Source organism: Rhipicephalus sanguineus, chromosome 2 (genome assembly GCF_013339695.2).
Source record: "Rhipicephalus sanguineus isolate Rsan-2018 chromosome 2, BIME_Rsan_1.4, whole genome shotgun sequence".
Taxonomy (NCBI): Eukaryota; Metazoa; Arthropoda; class Arachnida; order Ixodida; family Ixodidae; genus Rhipicephalus; species Rhipicephalus sanguineus.
In genome coordinates, this window is record NC_051177.1 from 127,110,885 (window position 1) to 127,131,643 (window position 20,759).

The window sequence follows — 20,759 nt, forward strand, 5'->3', positions numbered from 1 at the left end:
TACCAACCAGGGCCATACGTATTAGAGGAACAGCTGCATGCTGCTTTTCTATAGAGTACATATAGCAGTAAATCGTTCACTATTACAGAAAGTGCATAGGCGGACGAAGCCCAGAAAGACATGGTCTTCACGAAGGAGCGTGTAAGTCCTTGGAAGGGTTTCGTAGGTGGTGTTGTTGCTTCATTAGTTTTGCTAAAAGAACGATATATAATCTTTCTCGATATCCACCATGCCCACGAAGGTCTCGCTCAAACTATTCTGCAAAAGTTTCTTATAACAGTACGTCTCTAATGTAATATTGCCAGAAGCAGGGCGCATAGTCTTTTATCCATAACCCCCACGCACACTCAACGGAAGGCAAGCTTATCCCGACGACTTCACAGCATTCTTACCTTCGTAACAAGTTCTGTCATCAGATTTTAGGAGGATTCCAGTTGGACACGCACACGAATACCCGTGAGGCTTTCTGAGGCACAAATGGCTGCACCCTCCATTGGTCCTCCCACACACGTTGATGCCTGCAAGGCCATTTTTTCAATCAGCTACTGTGAACAGAACGCCGCAACAATGGTTGTGGATAATATCCGGACGTCGTAGATCGTATGTTGACTGGTGGTTAGGTGGGTGAGGCGAGTGAATTGGGTGAGGTGAAGGCAAGGGGGGGGGGACACAGACGAATATTTCGACTTTCTCGCACAGTAACGTATGGATGCATATTAACCAAGGAGGTTAAAAAAACACGATTTATCCCTCCGTCATAGGAATCGGTATAACACGAAATATAACGGGTCCCTACACAAGTAGTTCAATGTTTAAATACATTGACATAAGAGAGCTTGCACAACGTGTGTTGGTGTTTGGCAGCTGTAGCACCGTTTAACATGCATGCACCTACGTTGAGGCTTGGTGGTACACATCCATACCGTCGGCTAACATCCATCATCAATGGTCAAACCCTTGTGGTAGCTGTAGTAGATAACGGTGAGAGCGTAATCAGAGAAAGCGGTGTGACAGCTAGAAGAGCATCGCTGAGTAGGCGCAGAACTAGGGCTAAGGTCCTAAGGTCGCCATACGGCGGCATGCTTAAAGAGTTAAAAAATATCACAACAGGGAAAGGCTAGAGGGAAACGAAACGCGCTTCGTGCTTCCCCTATCCGCCTTGTGTGCTGGTATGGTGGCGCCACCACTCGGCTCCCCTGGTGACTAGTGAGGAGAAAGGCGGTTGCACCCTCTCCCAACCCCCCATAGGATCCCATGCATTTTGAGTGAAGTTTGCGATTCCGTTACGCAAAAACAAACAAGCGCCATCTCTCGACAATGCACCACACCGACGATGCAACACGTCTTCCTGCTTTCACCGATTAGCCATGCTCCAAGTACTCCAAGTAAACCTCTCTCTCCACTTTTTTTATTTCTTCCTGTTGCCATGGGCGCGCGCGCTTTGCAGTCGCCAGCGCACTCAACAAGACCGGCTGGGTTTGTCGCTTTCGACACGTCTTCCGTGGACGTTGCAACGTTAAAATTGTGCTAAGGCGGTGGCCACACGTCGGACGATGAGCCCCGATTTCGTTCAGCTGCCATCTTATCGACCGCTGTGTTTCAGACGCCTCAGTTGTGCACTTTTTTCCGTTGGTTGCTGGACAAGTTGGCCTCATGCAAGACCGCGTTTCCTTGACAGTCAGCTATGTGCGTAGTTCTCGGCGTCGCAAGAGTTTGATGACGCGAGGAGGTAAACTGGTGCTGCATCGTGGGAGCCGCTAAAATAACTGCAACCTTTACGACATTGTGCCAGAATATTCTAGCGTACTGTGGGCGCACCATTGTGCTACAGTTAAAATACTACGCTTGGCCTCGCGCGTCACCTTGATACGACTGTGTGCAAAAAGTGTGTTGTTATCGTTGTTGTGTCAGTTAATATTTCACACCGTAATTGGAATACCATTTTTGCAAAGGTGACTGAAGCTGTAAGGTAGTTGCACTTCTCTATGCTTGCTACTCCAAGTGTTCAGAATTGCATTTTAGATTGAGTTTCACGTAACAAAGGAGAATCTAGCGTACGAGATACCTACTATGCGCGTGGCCATTTCCTATATAAATCTGAGTTGTGCCATGCTCAATTTAAAGCTCTTGTGATAGAGGATTGTGGCTTCAATGGTGAAGGTGATTGGATTTTCAGAAATATGGGATTGTAAGGCAGTTAGAACTGTCTCATAATTTTAATATGGTCCTTGAAATAAAAAAAAGGCTCTGTGAGTGTTTATTGGTAATTTTCTCTAGGACTTTCACGCATTATTATACAGCTGTGTGACGCCTGTTAAAACGTTCAGCATGTTAGACTTCGGTTTTCTTGCCATAATTGTACAGTTTTATAGTTCAGTGCTACAAGTGTTGGGCGAAGATAAAAACGCGTGTCTTTTGTGCGTTTCTTACGCAGGCATGCAACCGTAATATGCATTGTTGTTCTACTGTTTAGGGTATTCAATAAAAGAAGAATGCTGTTTTGTATTGCAACAGTGTTTATTTCATCCGTGTTAACAGATCACGCAAACAACTTAGACGCATGCACGTAAGAAACGTACGCAGTGCATCGCGCTCACGCAGAAAAAAAACGGGCCTGCCATTTTAAAACAAATTATATAGAACAATCGACGTAACAAACAGCATGGTTGTCTAGTGGTGCAGTGTTGGCAGTGGAAATATCAAACCAGAATGAAAAAGTAAAAATAAACGGCGAGTAACGGTTGCTTTGCCCAAGGCTTCTATCAGCCGTGCGCATCCAGTTTTCGCCACCGTTCGCCGTTGGTGGCGCCACCTGTGCAGCTGAAAGGAGCAGCGTACGAGGCGCACAGCCCGGCCGCGATTTCTCTCGGGGTGAGCGTAAGCAGGGAACGCGGTGTTACAGCCGTTGACCTCCACTAGAAAAGTGGAGATCAGTGGTTACAGCAAGTCGAGGCAGGCGAGCGTCGCAGAGCTATTTTTAATATGTATAGATGCTATGACCGAGTCTGACACTTGGGCTAAGGTCGCCTCCTTGCGGTGTGCTAAGGCGTTGACAAAATTGCCCTTCTCCTATTGGAAACACGCCGAATGGGACGGGCGCGTAGGGACGGCGCGTTGCAAGAGCTAATCGCGAAGGTCACGGTCATGATGTCTTACTTCACTTTACCGCTCTCAAACGGCGACACCACTCCGCCGACAAAGAGCACTGTGAGAGGAAAGTGAGAGATAAAAACATCACAGCATATCCACGGGTGAATGATGAAGAGCTTGGGCGAAGCTCCTGAAGCAATCATGGTTACACCGAGAAATCGTCAGTGGTTTCGCGCAGCAGTAATCAAAGCGATAGCCCAGTACATCATCAAAGACGTGACGAACACTGTATGTATTTATACAAGAAATTTTATTAATCGTAAGTGGTAGCTAGACGTGGCTTCCGTTCCCCCTTCATTATAACTGCTTTATGGTCGGTGAAGTGATGGATCGGTGATGGTTCGTAGTGGGATGTTTCCAAAGACGAAGTAGTGGGCAGTTTGCAAAGGTGGCTTCCGTTCCCCCTTCAATATAGTGGCTTTATGGTCGGTGAAGTAATGGATCGGTGATGGATCGTAGTGGGATGTTTGCAAAGACGAAGTAGTGGGCAGTTTGCAAAGGATCGATCATGGGTCGTAGTGGGATGTTTGCAAAGACGAAGTAGTGGGCAGTTTGCAAAGGTAGTTACGCCGGACAACGGAGACGTGACAAGGTTAGACTAAGAGGAGCTTCGCGCCTAAAAAGGCGCGTTCGTAATGTCTCCTGTATGTGTGACGGTGGCGCAGTGGATAGCGTGCCCGTCATATGTTGTCGCGGGCCGAAAAGCCTTGGGTTCGACTTCCATTGGTGAAAATTTTTTTTTCAATTTTTTCTTTGCCATCTGATAGTGTGCATTTCGTCATTTCTGTGACGAAAATCCGTCACTGAAGTCATTGTGGACCCCGGCATAAAACACTTTCGTGTGGAAATATATATTCTGGAGTGGAAGCTATCGCAACGCCTTACGAAGGTTTACTAAGGAAATCACTAACACAGACGCACGTTGAACAGTAGCTGTCCGATTCATGTAAAACATATACTGTATTAAATGTGTAGAACCAAGCTATAGATAGCAAAAAATACATGGGCACAGTTGATTTGTTCTTGCGGTGAACGCTTTACTAAAAGCATAAACGTCTGGGAGTTTGATAGTTACAGAGAATAGATAAGCTAGCTATATAGACATTCAGTTAATACGTTAAAGAACCGCTGCAGTAAAAAATTAGTTGGAAATTTATGTTTGATAAAGCAGCTCATCGCCATCAGTCGCAAGTATCAGGGAAAGGAAACATTGCCTAAAAAATTCAGGTGACTTTGCACTCTGTGAAGGCTAACAACCAGGGAAGCTGTTTAGCACACGACATAGGGGTGACACAGAATTCCAAAGCATAGGCAATCACACATCCTGCAGCTAAATCCGACATGTCTGTCGAGAAAGTACATATTGAATTTACCGTGTGCTCCTTTAAAGTTTCCCATTTTAACATCATGCACCTTTTAGCCGAGAAATACGTCGTCTTGTCAGTCTTAACGCATGCACTTGGTGTTTCGTGCAGGATGTTGATTGGTGTCCACCGCCCGTGTGTTCCCTTAATTTTTAATGGACCAATGGTGAGGAGCGGGCAAATCTTGCAAATCTTGCGAAAAATTCGTTCCAAACGCTCATTTCGACATGCGCTCTTTAGGAGACTGCTCTAGATGCTCACGAAAGCCAGGAAAAAGATGCAGTGCCGATGCCGCCCGAAAACAGCGTTCTAGGCGTGGGCGCAGTTTGCAATACACGTATTCGCTTACGTATCCCTCAGGCAACCTCCAAAGGATATTTTGCGCCCATCAGCTCCGCAAGTCGCCCACCTAAATCGAGTTGAATGACCTCTATGTTTTATTCAACTTTTTTTATCTCGACGATTCTGCGTAATCTGTGACTCATTCGCTGACTACTACGATGTCTAATACTGAGGGCCAGCGGGTAAACATTAATTAATTAAACTATGGTCATTTACAGCCTGAGAGTAAACGGAAGGCGAAAATGCATTCCTCACTATCGCTTCCAAAGAGAATATGTATAGACGTTTGATCCAACCACATTTCCATGACGTCAAGCCCGTTTCGCGTGTTCAATATCGTCGGTGCTTCAACACAGACACGTGTTTGTGTCTCAAATTATAAACTGAAAACTTGAACTTCCTCGCCGTTTTACGGGCGGAGGCTATAAAGGACCATAGTCGGCAATCGAAAAAAAATCACAATAGGCACGTGGCAGAGAACGTAGAGCGTACCGGTGTACTCGGTGTTTACGCCATGTATGTCCATGAGGCCGGCCAAGTTAGCCCTAATCGTCTGTCCGTTCTGGCCCATCGTGTCAGATCGATGGATGGCTTTTGTCTCCCAGTCGGTCCAGTACAGGTGTCCGGAGAACGCCAGCACTCCGTACGGGTGGGCGACATCTCGCGCAAGTACCTTGCGATTCCTTCCGTCAAGGCTAGTTGACTCAATAACCTAGAAATAATAGAGGTTTCATTAAGGGCGAAGTTGTTATATTGATTAAACTTAAAAATATCAAAGTAATATCGAAGCGTTCTATGGAAAAAATCATGGTGTTCGTGGTGAGCTGCACTTTAAATATTGGTTTCATAGGCAAGTGTGGCTGTGTGTAGTGGCCGGATAAGCTCGTATTACATGTATGAACATTGGCAAGAACTATATATGCCGTAAAATGCCGAGAAAACAACCCCCCCCCCTTACGCTGAAAGATGATCGCACAAGGTTTGGAGGAGTGGGCGCTTGCTCACTCGCAGACACAAATTCAAGATGGCGGCCGAAGAACCTCTGAGAAGAATGTAGACCTGTGCTTCCAATGAAATGGTTTGTCGAATGCGCATGCATTTAGTGTTCTTACAGAAACTGAGGAATTCTTCGAGTGAAATTTCATGAGTTATGACAAGGGGGCGAAGACGTACTTCATATGTTCCGACAATTCGCGACACCTCAGAATGCCACCCCGAGGTCCCACACTGTAAAAGGACCAAGAAATCGCGCAAATATCTAAAGACTCTCAGAACTTGGTCTCCTAGGAACGCTGCTGCAGGAAAATGGCGGGAGGGGGAGGACAGGGGGGCGGGGCGCTTGCTCGCTATTTTTCGGTATATATATATATATATATATATATATATATATATATATATATATATATATATATATATATATATATATACAGGGTGTTTCAAGAAATGAGTCCAACCTTCACAAAAAATCAGGAAAATTCGATATTTGCTCGGGGCTTTCAGAATTACTTTTTCTGTAGCGGCAGGAATCTTACGATAGTTAAGGACATCATTTAGGACAGTAATTAGGAAACTTACATTAATTAACTTCTTAATTAGTGGAGTTAGGTGAATGTGTCAAATGGGAGAATTGAAGTTCTTCATGCGAGGAACCCATCCGAGCTTTGAGATTTCGAGAAAGAGTCCTCTAGTAATTGTTGTGGCGTAATGAAATTCAACGAAATGTAACGGCTTTCAACAGCGAAAGCCATCGAATTCGGTTGAATTTTATTACTTCGTAATTAATACTATAGGCCACATTTTCGAAATCTCAATGTTGGGATGGGGTTCTGGCACGAAGAACTTCAATTCCCCAATTTGACACAGTCACCTAACTCCACTAATTAAAAAGTTATTTAATTTCACTTTCTTAATTACTGTCTCAAGTCATGTCTCTAACCATCTTAAGATGCATAGCGCTACAGAAAAAGTCGTTCACTCATTTTGGACGTCTCTGGAGAATATGGCAGTTGCGTTCTTCCATGTTCCTGTTTAGGTTTCGCCATTGAATTTGGTTGAATTTCATTACTTCGTAATTATTACTGCCAGTTTTTCGAAATCTCAAAGCTGGGTTGGGTTTCTGGCATGACGAACTTCAGTTCTTCCATTTAACACAACCACCTAACTCCACGAATTAAAAAGTTATTTAATGTAACTTTTTTAATTACAGTCCCAAATAATTTCTTTAACTATCCTAAAATCCCTGCCACGACAGAAAAACCAATTCTGAAGGCAGCAATCAAATATCGTATTTTTCAGATTTTTTTAGAAGGTTGGACACATTTCTTGAAACACCCTGTATATATATATATATATATATATATATATATATATATATATATATATATATATATATATATATATATGAGTTTTAACTCATCCCCCGAAGAAGGGAGGGCCCCTCCCGAAAGTGTTGGGAATTAAATATTTATATCACTGTTGACAACGCCTCCGTTGTGTTATACCCATTCCCCTAGAAGAACTGGCCCATTGAACCATATCTACACTTATATATATATATATATATATATATATATATATATATATATATATATATATATATATATATATATATATATATATATATATATATATATATATATATATATATATATATATATATATATATAGAATTTGGCTGTATTTACAACTCATGACGCAGACCATAATTAAAATCAGAATTATTGTCACACTCACTGTGTGCAAAATTGAAAATGCAGGCTGAGTAGTATGCACAGAAAAGTAGGTGACCACTCCTTAAAATGTTACGCAAGAATACTACACAAAATACTAAATTATCACACTTTAAGAGATAATTTACGCTTATTATGTGAGAGCATTCGCCACTCTCCTCCGTGAAGAAATTATTGAATTAGATATTCAAATGTAAACGGATCAGGAGGAAAACGATTTGCTACCATGCAGTTAGATAATTATGCGTCAGAACGTTTTAGCACAACAGTAGTCCGGTATGCGCTTTCCACGTAGTACAGGGAAAAGGCAAGTACTTATAAGAACGAGATATGCACAAACTTACGTGCAGTTTCGCATCAGCCCACACAAGTCGGGATGAATCTTTGTCAATGGTAAGCCCATGGGGCCAACCCAAGCCGTCTTGTACCAGAAGGGCTCTGTTCTCCCCGTCCATATCTGCTGTTTCGATGCGGATCTTGTTTCCCCAGTCGGTCCAAAACATAGCACTGCGTTACAACAAGGCTTCTTCAGATGAGAGAACTGTAACCGTGTGGAGATGATTGCAGCGGTTACAACGAACGTGTAAATTCCATTGTCGCGTTAGGTATAGCTGCATACCGTCTCTGCGTCTTTTATGAAAATCGTGTGATGAAATTACATGCACCTTTCTACAGTTTTCAGTTTGCGCCCGGGGAACGCATGTACGGGGGGGGGGGGATTTGATGCTATGCAGCCGGCATCGATCAAACGGGGCAAAAGGGAGTGAGTCAATCCGCTCTAACTGGTCATTGAAATGAGAATGTGGCACAGAAAAGTAAGTCTATCATTCTTCACATTATCAAAATATTGGCAGGCTTGTGCAGATGCATCGCAGCATTATTGTACCTGTATAGAGACAGCCGGCGTAGATAATAAGGTGTTCGTAACCTACGTCTTATATGCTGGGAGGATGGAGGGGGGCGAGCGGGATTCGATGTCTATGGCTTCGCGATGTCTACGATGTTGCAGCATAACCCTCTAAATCATCTAAACCATCGTACACGATAACAAAATTTAGATAGGTTGACAAACATGTACAGAACGTGCAAAGAACGCGCGACACGGAGCTCACCCTTTTTCATAATGCAACACGATTGCGCGTGGGCTGTCGACATCTTTCCAGACAAGCACATGCCTGTGCTTTCCGTCCAGCTCCGATACTTCGATAAGGCTCCTGCCAGAGTCTGTCCAATAGAGCTTGCGGCCAATGGTGTCTATGGCGAGGCCTCCAAGTGTCTCCAAACCAAAGGAGACCACGTCCTTAACGCGGCGTCCGTCTGTATCACAGCTTTGAATGACGTGGCGTTCGGCATCGGCATAGTAAATTTGTTCTGCGGGTTTTGAAAAATAAATTGTGAAAAGAAAATGCTTTCAAGAGGTACAAACAAACAAATAGGCAAAGTTAAACAATGTCGTTGAAGCAAATTCTGATTACCGAAATTGTTTCTGCTTGCTTGCATTCACAGCAATGTCAATGATCGCCTAGATTACGTCATGTCGTGTAAAATGTGCTTGTATCCAGATTACACGTTTATAGTGGCACGGGAAGCGAGTAACGCTCTTGTCTCTCTTCCAAGCAATTCCGGTCTAGCGCTTACTTCCGGTTTTCCGAATATTCAGAAACATTCTTCTAAATAATAAAACCTATGCGAAATCGACGGTACTGGTTCAAGTGAAGAGTTCTACTGGATACATGTGATATTGCAGCATAAGTATACGTGTGATAAGGGCCAGTGAACTATCAGAATGGCTGATGAATGTTAATTGAAGGAGTTTCCTGAAATAGCAGAAGGTTTCGTTGTGAGCAGCTGGTATCATTGCGGCACCTGGCGGAGTAGATCTCAACTACGCGCTTCTTCAACGTGGCCTCTGAGATCAGCTTCGGTAGCGCGAAGAAAGGCGAACATAAGGAATACACATGGACACAGAATTGCTAGTGCCGCTACCAGATAAGTCATTATTAACGATGCTAATGAGAGGGTGTGGTATTTCTATCGATAACCAGTATTCTAGGAAGCGAAACAAAATATTGCAGTTATACACTTGGCCGTACTAACCATCAGTCGTGTCGACGTCGACGGCGACGACGTTTCGTAGATTTCTGAGCGGAACAACAACATCTGCCCAGTAAGGCACGTCGAGAGACATTTTTCGTATTTCCGTTCTACGAGAGAAGATAAGGAAACGTCTCATTCCTGAAAGGACGGGGTGTGCAGTCAGAATGGGCGCAGCAAAACGACGACAAGTGCAAGCACACAACTCACAATGAACACTTTGCATACGTAAAGTGATCTGATTATCACAGTTCTACAGACATTTTTTTTTCTCATTTCTAAAAACTGAGTTAAAACTGCGGGGAGGACGGAACACCAGAAGAGAAGTAGATAGGACGATCGCAGTCTTGTCCACTCTTTTATTTGGAGGGTGCATTACTATCGAGAGTGCTTGCACGCATGTGCGTTGTTAGAAGTGGAGTTTATGCCTCTTCGGTAAATTCAGTCGTTAGTCAGCGCTCGTCCTGCATGCATCTTCTACTAGCACTCCGTCCTCTACTCAGCTGTAACTCAGTTTAAAATAACGTACCAACTAGCCCTACAACGCACATCACTTGGTTTCATCTTTTTTTTTATTCATCGAGGTCATCTTTCACGTACCCATGTTGATGCAGCCATTTTTTTTCCTAAAGCAAATGACTACAAACTTTTGGGGTGAAAAGAGTCACTGTGATAAGGCGCTGCCCGGAAAAGAATAATTATTAAAGGGGCCCGCGTGCAATACCAGCCTATCCTGCGCATGAGCAATGATGTATCCATTATGTGATGCTTCACCTGACGCATTATAAAAAAGTCTTTTGAAGGATTTTTCGTCTTGCATTAATGTCGCGAAGATTAGTCCTATGGTGGCAAATTACAGCGCAAGTCAAGACGCGCCGCAAAGACGAGACGAGACAATCACCAGCGCTTACTAACAGCAAATTTATTATTCTTTCAACAACGCATATCAATGTAAACGTGAGAAGTTCAGATCTGTGGTGGTGCTTTATCTTCATAAGGTCACCCATCAACTCAAGATAGTTGCTATTAAACATAATGTCCTTCCGGCGTATTCCGCGCCGAATAAACATGTCGGTGTGTGCTCCCGTAATTGCGGTGATGGCAGGCGTGGGTGCCAAAGTAAAAACGGAATATGTTACATGCTATGTAGCATCGGTACATAGCATGTAAGTAATTAATACAGCGCTCAATAATTAAGTCGCTCATTAATACAGCGCCCAGTATGACCGATGAAAATCTTGCCACATCAAGGAGGTATTGCATAAACCACACCAATGGTGCATCCAAAAAAAACGGCAAGAAGAGGACGATGGGAGCTTGCGATGAAAAAAGCCGGCAGATCCCACGCATTGTGGGAATCGATGTAATGCGAAGCAGCCAGCAAAGAGCTGCATACATCGTCTTGTTTGTCACTGAGGAAAATGCGTGTCATGGTTTTCATGTTAACTCCTATTATTTATGTTCGTCACACAGTGACGTCGCGCAATACCAACTTCGGGGTAGATCAAGCTAGCGATACGGCCGCCAGCGCCCCATGAGCGTGGCACGTAAGTCATGCTGTACATGACATGCGTGTCATGATTTTCGTGTTAACTCGTGGTATTTATGTTCGTCACACAGTCACGTCGGAAGATACCAATTTTGGTGTATATCAAGCTAGTGAAACGGGCGCCAGCGCACCATAAGCGTGGCACGTAAGTCATGCTGTACATGACATGCGTGTCATGATTTTCATGTTAACTCGTGGTATTTATGTTCATCACACAGTCACGTCACAAGATACCAATTTTGGTGTATATCAAGCTAGCGAAACGGCCACCAGCGCACAATGAGCGTGGCATGTAAATCATGCTGTACATGACATGCGTGTCAGGATTTTGATGTTATGACTTCCATCTTTCCCTTCTTGCCGCTTTTTGGATGCACCATCGGTGGGGTTTGTCAAATACTTCTTTGATGTGGCAAGATTTGCATCGGCCATACTGGGCGCTGTATTAATGAGCGACTTAAGGAGTATGCGCGAAAAGTATCTAATAATGCTCACAAAGGAGCACATCTCGTTGCCAATCTTTAACCTTGTCGCAGTTGTGCTCCACAATTTGCTGAGACGTCAAGTCTCGGAAAAAGCAAGAATGGACTTGCGCGGTTGTGCTTATAGAAGCTTACCACATTACGGTAAAATCAGATGATTGCATTAGTGATCCTTTTTTGACCCTGTAGTCAGCCGATTGTGATTTCATGTGTTCGCGCATTCGCTAATTAGATCTGTAGTGTTGGCACTTTTCTTCCTTCTTATGCGTGTGCATGCATGATTAGGCGGTTGCTGGGATTTATATGCATTGTTGAACGCAGAATAGATCGGCTGTTAGTTGGCGCCAGTGCTAGTCTCGCTTCCTCTTTGCGGTCCGTTTTGGTGAGCGCTGCAATTTTTCACCTCAGAATTCATGTACCCACTAAGCCCAATCGAAGCTTTATTGCAGAATATAGATGAAATATTTTGTCCTAATATTTGCACATATACCTTTGCAAGTTGCGGCTTAGATGTGCAATTGTGCAGAAAGGAAACTCCGATTCGTTGTTCTGTTTTAACATGTTCCTGCATTAGGTACACAGATCTATAAAACATTACACCTGAGAAACTAAATAGTGTTTATTTTTTTATTATCAATTTATGTTCATTTATTTATTTATGTATTTCCCTAGACAGTCCAAACCAAGTTTGAAGAAAAGCAACTCATCAGGAATAACTGGTGACAAGTACCCAACCCTTGAAACAATCTACTGTAAAAGTTTTTACGATGGCAGAACCACAGAAGTACGCATAGGCTCTAGTTCAAGTCGGCTGCCGCGATAGCTATTGACTATATGTGTAAGCAATAACTGATGTCAAGTAGAACAAACTTAAGCTTTAAAAACCAAATGAACACTACATAATTATTTTACTCTATGCACTCCTATTAGAATTCTCAGCAAAAGTTTGGCCAAGCAAAACTTTAAGCTAAAGTAAAGCAGCTTTCGAGTAATCCGAATAAGAAGCACTTCAATAAAATGGCTTATGAATACGGTGAACCCTCGATAGAAAGATTGAGATAAAGATAATGTCTCCTTGTAGCTTATAATATTCGGATGTATAATGTTTGTACGAGATAAGGGCGATGCACTCTAAGAAAAAGAAACAGTCCTTTGGCTCTTTGTGAGTCCTGGCTTGTATGACTTATAAAAATACACGTGAGCTCTCTTTGGAGACCATTACACTCTCGTGGGAGAGTCGTGGGACCCTAAAGAGTGTTAACGGGTCTCTTTAATGATAGTCATGTACAGTGGCGCTCAATATGACTTGCAACACGGGAGCGCGTGGCCTCACGCGTTTAAAGATTTCGCATTCCTTCCACTCGCCCTTGTTTCTACTACTAAGCGCTGTTCTCTCACTGGGAGATGTTCCCAAATAATAAAATAACAATAAATTACAGAAATGAAACAAGTTAAAGCCGTGTGCAATCGTTGAACGCGTGAGGCCACGCGCTCCCTCGTTGAAAGTCATATTGAGCGCGACTGTACGTGGCTAGTCAGGACTCACTGAAGAGATCAACACGTACTTTTTCATTAATCTTATTGTGTATCGCCCTTATATGGAAGCCCACAGTAAACCGAAAAAAAGAGACGGAGTTGTTGATGCGGTGGTGCTCACCTCTTGAGCATGTTTTAGTGTCGTTGAGGAGTATCGTCCCAGTGGGACAGGCACAGAGAAAGCCCTTTGGCTTGGGCGCGATAAGGCACATGTGGCTGCAGCCGCCGTTATTCGACGAGCATGCATTTGGTACTGAAAAAAAAAGGCATGTTAAAGAATCATCAGTGATACACATTATAGTAGTTATTGGATGAACAAGCTGTTGGCCGCAGAGCATTATCATACAATGAAGCACTGAGCAATCGGGATGTTAGAAGGGGAACATAGACATGTGGGCCTATGCTGCTGAGTCAATGTAGAGTAGTACAGGAGGCTGGACGGATGCTTGGTTGACGGAACGTCATCGGCAGTTATTGAAAGGGTCGTTGAAAAATGTTAGCAGGTACCTCACTTGCGGCGTCAGTCGGCGCACGAATTCGCCTCTCCGAAATTTTACACCGTGAGTGACTATTTAATCAAACGGTCGTTTGTATGCGGCTTAAACCAAGCTTGCGTATCACACTATGATCTGAGTTAGAAATTGTACAATGCGCTGAAATAAAAATGCGGGATTTGAGTACCTTGGGAACCAACTAAAGCGGGAATAGAAGGACACTGTCTTGCAGAAGTTTGTGGCAATTTTGACGAGCAGAATTTACTTTTAACCTGCCGCTAATTACAGGTGCACGAGTAGATTTGCCTTTGCACATCATCGGAGTATGGCCACTGTGACAGGAAATAGAACACTCGATTTCGTGCTCAGCGGCAGAACGCCGTAGCTTCGGGGTCTTTTCTATTTGCCATACATGAGGACTGTCCATAACTGCTAGAGACGGTGTATGCTCAACGCCACTGCCTGAAATCGCTGCCACACGTAGTCATGGGCAGTGCGAGACGACAGATAAAATAGCCCACATAGCCATTGTGGCAATCAAGAGCATGCTGACGTAATGAAGAAAACAAGGGAATGACAAGAAACGAAAAAAAAAACCTCGCAGGGTTCCTTATGCATTCGCTTAACACGTCTGGAAGGCGAAATCCAACCGGTGTGGCTATTTTCTCATCATCATCATCATCTATGCTTGACACTTTCTTGGTGCTGTGACTGACGATGACCATAATGAATTATAGCTCAGTCTATTGTAATAGGCTGACATCTTTAGACTACTTCATGCAGTTCACATGATGTGAAGCTTGGTGCGATTGTACGCTTCCACCACTCAATATTACATGTGTTAACGTGGCTCCTTGCCCGGCATCATGACTTTATAGGGTTTTTATAAAGCGGTTTCAAGCGTTGGCCTCGCTCTGTGAAAGAATACTTGGTTTTCACGCAGAACGCCTCGGTTTGATTCCACCTCGAACCCTGATTTTCAAGCGATAGCGTTAAAAAGCTCGTTTCGCAGACATTCCGGTGTCGGTGTCGGCGTCGGTGACGGCGTCGTTGGTTGTGAGCGCAAAATCAAATCTTGTCCGTGACCAAAAAATCAAGAAAGATGCAAATAAAATAATAAAAATCTTCGGGTTCGCGTGAGAATCGCACCCAGGATGTCTGCGTGGGAAGCAGATGTCCTACTACAGAGCCACGCTATTTCTTGAAACTGCTTCGGAAAAACAACACTATATGAATTTCATGTAGTGGAAGGAGTCTTCTTAACGGATCTAATATTGCGTGCCAGAAGTGTAGAATCGCGCCAGGCGTCACAACATGTGAATAGCACCAAGAGTGGGTGTTTTAAAGGCCCACCCATTACAAAGCACTGAGACATGTTCAGTCATCGTCAGCAGCAAAAGAGTCAAAAAAGTGAACGGCTGGATGAAAAGTGAACGGCGGACGTGGGCCCTTCGCGCATTCACAAAAGAAATTATTATAGCATAGCGGGCACTTAAGAACTGCACTTCCAGTAGGCATTAGAGGATACTTTGAAACGGCTAATGTTACGCGCGCAGTCGTTCGTTGCCTTAATTACGGCAGGGTTGAGGCATGCACCGAGAACCGAAGCTAGGCTAGCAGTTTAGTAGGCAATGCGCACGGGGCGCGATTACGCTATCGCGTTCTACTGTTGAAGGTGAAGCTGAAGCGTCCTCCAAGTTTTTTTGTGTGTTTTTTATTGAACTCACTAAAGCTACGTGAGGTCTGTACCGCACGGCTCGTTTTCCCTAGGTCAATATCTTATGAGGCACTTAAGCCTTTCGCCTTTGTAATAAAGCGAATTTCGTGGATGACCAGGCCGCCTCGTCTTTACCTGTAGGTCTGTTGCGATGAAAGACAAGTATGTTGCGGAGGCCATCGCGGCCTGGCAGGACGGTTCTCCTGTTTTCGCCCGTCGCGGCGTCTGCAGATAGTATGGCTTTCTTCTCCCAGTCGGTCCAGTAGACGCGGCCGTCGAACACCGTAAGCCCGAACGGATGAGGAAGGTCTTGGGACATGAGAACCTGCGCGGGGATGAGGACGCGTCGACTATTACTCCGGCCTCGCGTTAATCCGTGGGATGCGGGAAAGAAAGGAGATGAGGTATGAGATCGCGTTGTCTGGTGAAATATCGTATCGGTGGGCAAACCGGAAAAGATGAAAGCAGCAGGCTGTCGAGTGCCACGAAAAGTGCGACGACGTCAGCTGTCTACTTACTAGGAAGGTGTTGATATAGACACATAAATTGAAGTCTTCCGAGAAACTAAAGACCACATTGTAGTTGAGGTAAGAAGCAAATAGTTCTATAAAAAAACAAGGAGTCAGACAAAAAGAAATAACGCTAAAATTATGCAACCACGAGCATTATTTGTGCTGGCGTTTATTCTTGTTCGGTAATCTCGGCTTTAGACAATTATTCAACAGCACGCAGGTCGTTATACCTATTTATTAGGCCCCTAATAGGAATACATGACTGGTTGTATGTTGTGTGCGGATTAAGCCGTCGCTCCAGTGTTGGAGTGGATATATTTCGCGTTAAATATAAAGTGCAGGCCTAAACTAGTAAGCTAGGTTAAATATACAGAAATGTAGTGTAAGACAGAGATATATAAAAAGAACGTGACTTGACAAGGAACGAATGAGACAAAATGCTTTGCGAAGAGCTTCAAATCTCCATCAGAGGGGAGGGGGGGCTCATAGGGCGGCGACCTATATATATATATATATATATATTATCTCTGTGTGTGTGGGGGGGGTCATTCCATGCCAAGTGTCCCAAAACTGGCGCTCGCACATCGCAGATTTCGCTGATAAAATTTATACCTTTTGTGTTGTGGCAAAACATTCTTGCTCGAAAAAAATTTTCTAGACCGTGGCGCCCCTTCAAAGTTCGCTTGCTTTTGTTAAACTGTGGCTAATAAGAAAATGTATATAAAATCTGTTTATGTGTGTTGAGCTTCGAAACAGCGCTTGCGCTACTGCAAAGATTCTGTTTAGTTGTGCTATTTAACAATTCCAAAATTTTTGTGTTTAGCTGCCAGCTACGTATCATTCAAAAAGAACGAAAATCTTCAAAGTTCGCAATTTTTTCTTAAGCTAACTTAAACTCTCCTGAAGCAATCTTATTATTGGTGTGGTTTTCAGGAAAGTGTTTTTTCGTACAAAAATATTTAGGGATGAAATAGGCTGCAAATCTTCGCGAAGAAAATTGTGAATTCTGAGGAAATGTGCGATTTATAGCATATGTCACCGTACTTTTTGTACTGATGCAGTCCAAGTAAAAATCCTCATGATGCGGCGTTTGATAGAAGAATTCATTGCTAAGCAACGAAGAAAGTCTAATCAAATTATTTTTTCTTTTAAGAAAAAAAACAATTTTTGAATTTTACCCTCCAAGGCATCCTGCATTTCTTTCTGTTGGCACATTGTGCTACAGGGTCGTCTGCACAACTAGCATGCACGAGAAAAAGTGCATACAATGCGCGTTATTTCTTTTGTTAAGTACATACTAGTTGTGCAGACGACCCTGTGCATCCAGCAATACGATGACTCCTGTTTCTTTCTTTCTTTGTTTTTTGCTGATGCGCCATCAACCGAATAATTGCAAATAAATCATTATTAAAAAACTTGGAGAGGTATAATTCCTCTGCACAAAGCACTATTGCAAAAAAAAATAAGACAACTCCAGAGCTTGTCAAATGGGTGCCGCAATGCTGCAGTTGACCTGTCAAGGGGGTGTGGGGGGAGGGCTGCGACCCCCCCCCCCCCTACTTTAAGCCCTGCTTTGCGAAAAGTGTCTCACTTCCACAACTTCCTTGTTGTTTGTATTATCGTTCTGCGGGTAACACTCGTAGCGGTACATTTTCTAATAAAATCCGCAATTACCCACGTGTGATGTCTTCATAACTGAATCTATACATTCAGCACGCGAGTATATCGAATATCGGTTATCGTAACATCAGAATAAAGCATTTACATTTTACGCTCTTAGCCTGTGTGGCTTCTTGCTTTAGTAATCATGAATTTCAAGGATATAGTTTCTGAGTTGTGAAGTTTTCAAACGTTGCGTAAGACTCACCTTCCTCTTCATGGTCGCAATGTGGATGAGTTCTATCGTTTTGGTGGCACCGTCGGTCCAGTACAGCGTCTCGGTGGAATAATCCATGGCCAACGCGTTGGGCCAAGTCAGATTGTGCTGCACGATGACAGACCTCTGCTGGCCGGCCATGCTTGCACGCTCAATCTTGGGCAGGTCGCCCAGATCCGTCCAATACATGTAGCTGAAAAATGTAGAAAGGTTTTGCATGTGCCATTAGCCAATATGCCATAGATAAACAGACTGCAGAGAGTAACATTGAACGAAGTGCCGTGCGTGCCATTACTCTACCATCGGGTAGATTTAAATGACGTCATAGCGTTGAGTGTTGGTCATAAACCAACATATGCTGATCTCTCGCTATCATGATTTTATTATACGTAATGTAAAGTGAATGGTACAGAGCTCAAAGATGTCGTCGTACTACTACTGCTACTACACTACTACTACTACTAGTACTACTACTACTACTAGTACTACTACTACTACTACTACTACTACTACTACTACTACTACTACTACTACTGCTACTACTACTACTACTACTACTACTACTACTACTACTACTACTACTACTACTACTACCACTGTCATTATAACAGCAATAAAGCACAACTAATTGCTTTATATATTTCGTAGATCTGTATAGGACTATTATTCAAAAGCGAACAATACAAGAGTGAACACCATTGGGCACTTGGGAAAGAAATGTTCGCAGCAGTTTGACGATAGCTCAGGGTCAATTATACGACAGCAGCACATGCATTGTATAATATACAATGCCACATGGTGGAGTAATTGCTAAAAAAAATCAAGTATTACTCTCCACCCACCCCTCTCCGATGCTGGACTGCACGTGCAAGTATGCCGATTGAATTCATTACTGCCTTCTCTGTTTCATGCGTAATACACCATTAGGAATCGCGTTTTTAAAATCTCAGCTACGTATTTATGAAGCTTACCCTCGGATTGGGTCCACAACGATTCCGCGCGGCTTGTCCAAGCCGTCATAGATAAGCACTGCCCGGTGGCTGCCATCCAGGTTGGCCACTTCGATCCGATCGTTTGCCGCGTCCGTCCAGTACAGCTTCCGGTTCACCCAATCCAAGGCGAGGCCGGCCACGCTTTCCGCGTTCGTGCCGACCACAACCTGCGTCACGATCAATACCAGACGCATACAAATTCGTAAAATTCGTAAAGGTAGACTAGTAAGCGAAATCGGTTTGCTGAAGCTTCACCCGTCGGAAGCATGCACTTTGGGCGGGAAATATGCAGCGTACAGTCGGCACCGCAGTTGGGTGTTTTCAGTCAGCAATAACTTCAATATTCCTAGCTAGCAACCTGGATCACTGCCTACTCATAACGTTTCTCTTGCAGCCACTGTCGACTACTGGAGAATGCGTTTATCTGCTAGTTCATACACAGTCGATAAGGCTATACACCAGTAACGTCGAGAACAAGAATATCCTTATTCTTTGCTTCCGGTCGTGTTAGGCACGTTGCGTTTTCTGAACAGGATTTGCACACTTCTGCAAACGCGCACGCTGTATATTCAAAAATGCGCGAGTCGCGCATGCGTCGATATTCGGTGGTTTGTATTTTGGTAGGATAAACCGACTGGAATAACGCAGGCAGGCATTTATATATTAGCGCTTGTTTTTTGAGAACCCCATATATATGCATGCATATCAAGGTCTACAGAGATTGTGCGTTATCTAAATTTTGTGTTCAAATGGTCAATACGAGTGCCAACGACGCCTTATATAATTTCACTAAAAAATCGTCAACAGAAATCAAGTCCCTCTTGTAGACTTCTAGCGGCATCTTTAGCCCCTACTTTAGTTTTTTACTCTCAGAGAAAACTGGCTGTGGACACGCAGGTAGCATATGCAGGAACGCTTATCTTATGCGGCACATTGGATGACGTTTTGCTGCCTTTGTCTAGCCTCGACCTAATGTGAAGGACGCGCTACTTCTTTTTTTTTTTTTAAATTCAATACTGCGTACTCATGATTCAAGCAGGACGGTCAATACAAATACAAAAGGAGTCGCAATGTTTAGGTTAGATTAAATTCTGGTTCGTTACTGGCCAGAACTGCGCAGTAGTGAGGAACACCGCGTGAATCATGGCCCCCTGGGGTTCTTTAACGAACACTTAAATAAGTAAACACGAATCAAGCAAGCAGTTCTACGAAGTACAAATGAACTCAAAACGCTATATTAAGTGTCCGAATACCCAATATTTGTTACTACGAAGACCGAATGCGTGCAAAAAGCAATAAAACTTTAGCTTCTAATTAGGATTGCTCCATCGTTAACAATAGAATCGGAGGTACGCGCTTCGCCCTGTTCATAGTAGCCACAGTTGTTGACAAAGGTCTGCCACAGCTGTTATGCGGCAGTTCGTTATTGGCATGAATATCAGTTCGATACCTTCTGGGCATGCGCAGTGAACACTGTTATGTGTGCGTGAGAATTAGTTGTGCTCTCTGTCTTTCTCCCTTTCCCCACTCTTTTTCTCCGCTGTTCCCTTCCCCCGTGTAGGGTAGCGAACCGGGTGCGACCTGAATAACCTGCCTGCATTTTCTTTGCTTTCCTCTTGTTATCGGCATGACTAAAGTTATTTGGTAAAACACAGAAGGCACGGACCTCTTGACCGTCGCCATTCCACTTGGCCTTCAGGATGGAGTGGTGCGTGACGTCAGTCCAGAATATCATGTCGGTAGTCGCGTCCCAGTCGAGATCAACGGCGCTGATTGCGCTTCGAAGTGGTATCGTGACGTCAACGTCATCCGTGCAGTTTAGGCAGAGCCGACGAATGTCACCACGGTGAGCAAAGAGCAGGAACGAGTCCGGTTCTGCGTTGAAACAAAAGAGCGGACGAATAAAAAAAACAACGAGATCT

At 43.8% G+C, this 20,759-nt stretch overlaps 1 protein-coding gene across 2 annotated transcripts in view; it reads right to left on the reverse strand.

The window, feature by feature from the left end:
* Positions 1–20,759, reverse strand: part of LOC119383659 (low-density lipoprotein receptor-related protein 4) — a 182,835-nt gene that overhangs the window by 15,829 nt on the left and 146,247 nt on the right. For both annotated transcript variants that reach the window (XM_049412608.1, XM_049412607.1), the window contains exons 15-24: positions 20,504–20,712; positions 18,817–19,004; positions 17,837–18,038; positions 15,593–15,782; positions 13,368–13,499; positions 9,683–9,820; positions 8,698–8,956; positions 7,930–8,092; positions 5,349–5,568; positions 393–518 (exon numbers count right to left, since the gene is read on the reverse strand). In XM_049412608.1, the coding sequence (XP_049268565.1) occupies positions 393–518; positions 5,349–5,568; positions 7,930–8,092; positions 8,698–8,956; positions 9,683–9,820; positions 13,368–13,499; positions 15,593–15,782; positions 17,837–18,038; positions 18,817–19,004; positions 20,504–20,712 (1,827 nt within the window). The remainder of the gene's footprint in view (positions 1–392; positions 519–5,348; positions 5,569–7,929; positions 8,093–8,697; positions 8,957–9,682; positions 9,821–13,367; positions 13,500–15,592; positions 15,783–17,836; positions 18,039–18,816; positions 19,005–20,503; positions 20,713–20,759) is intronic.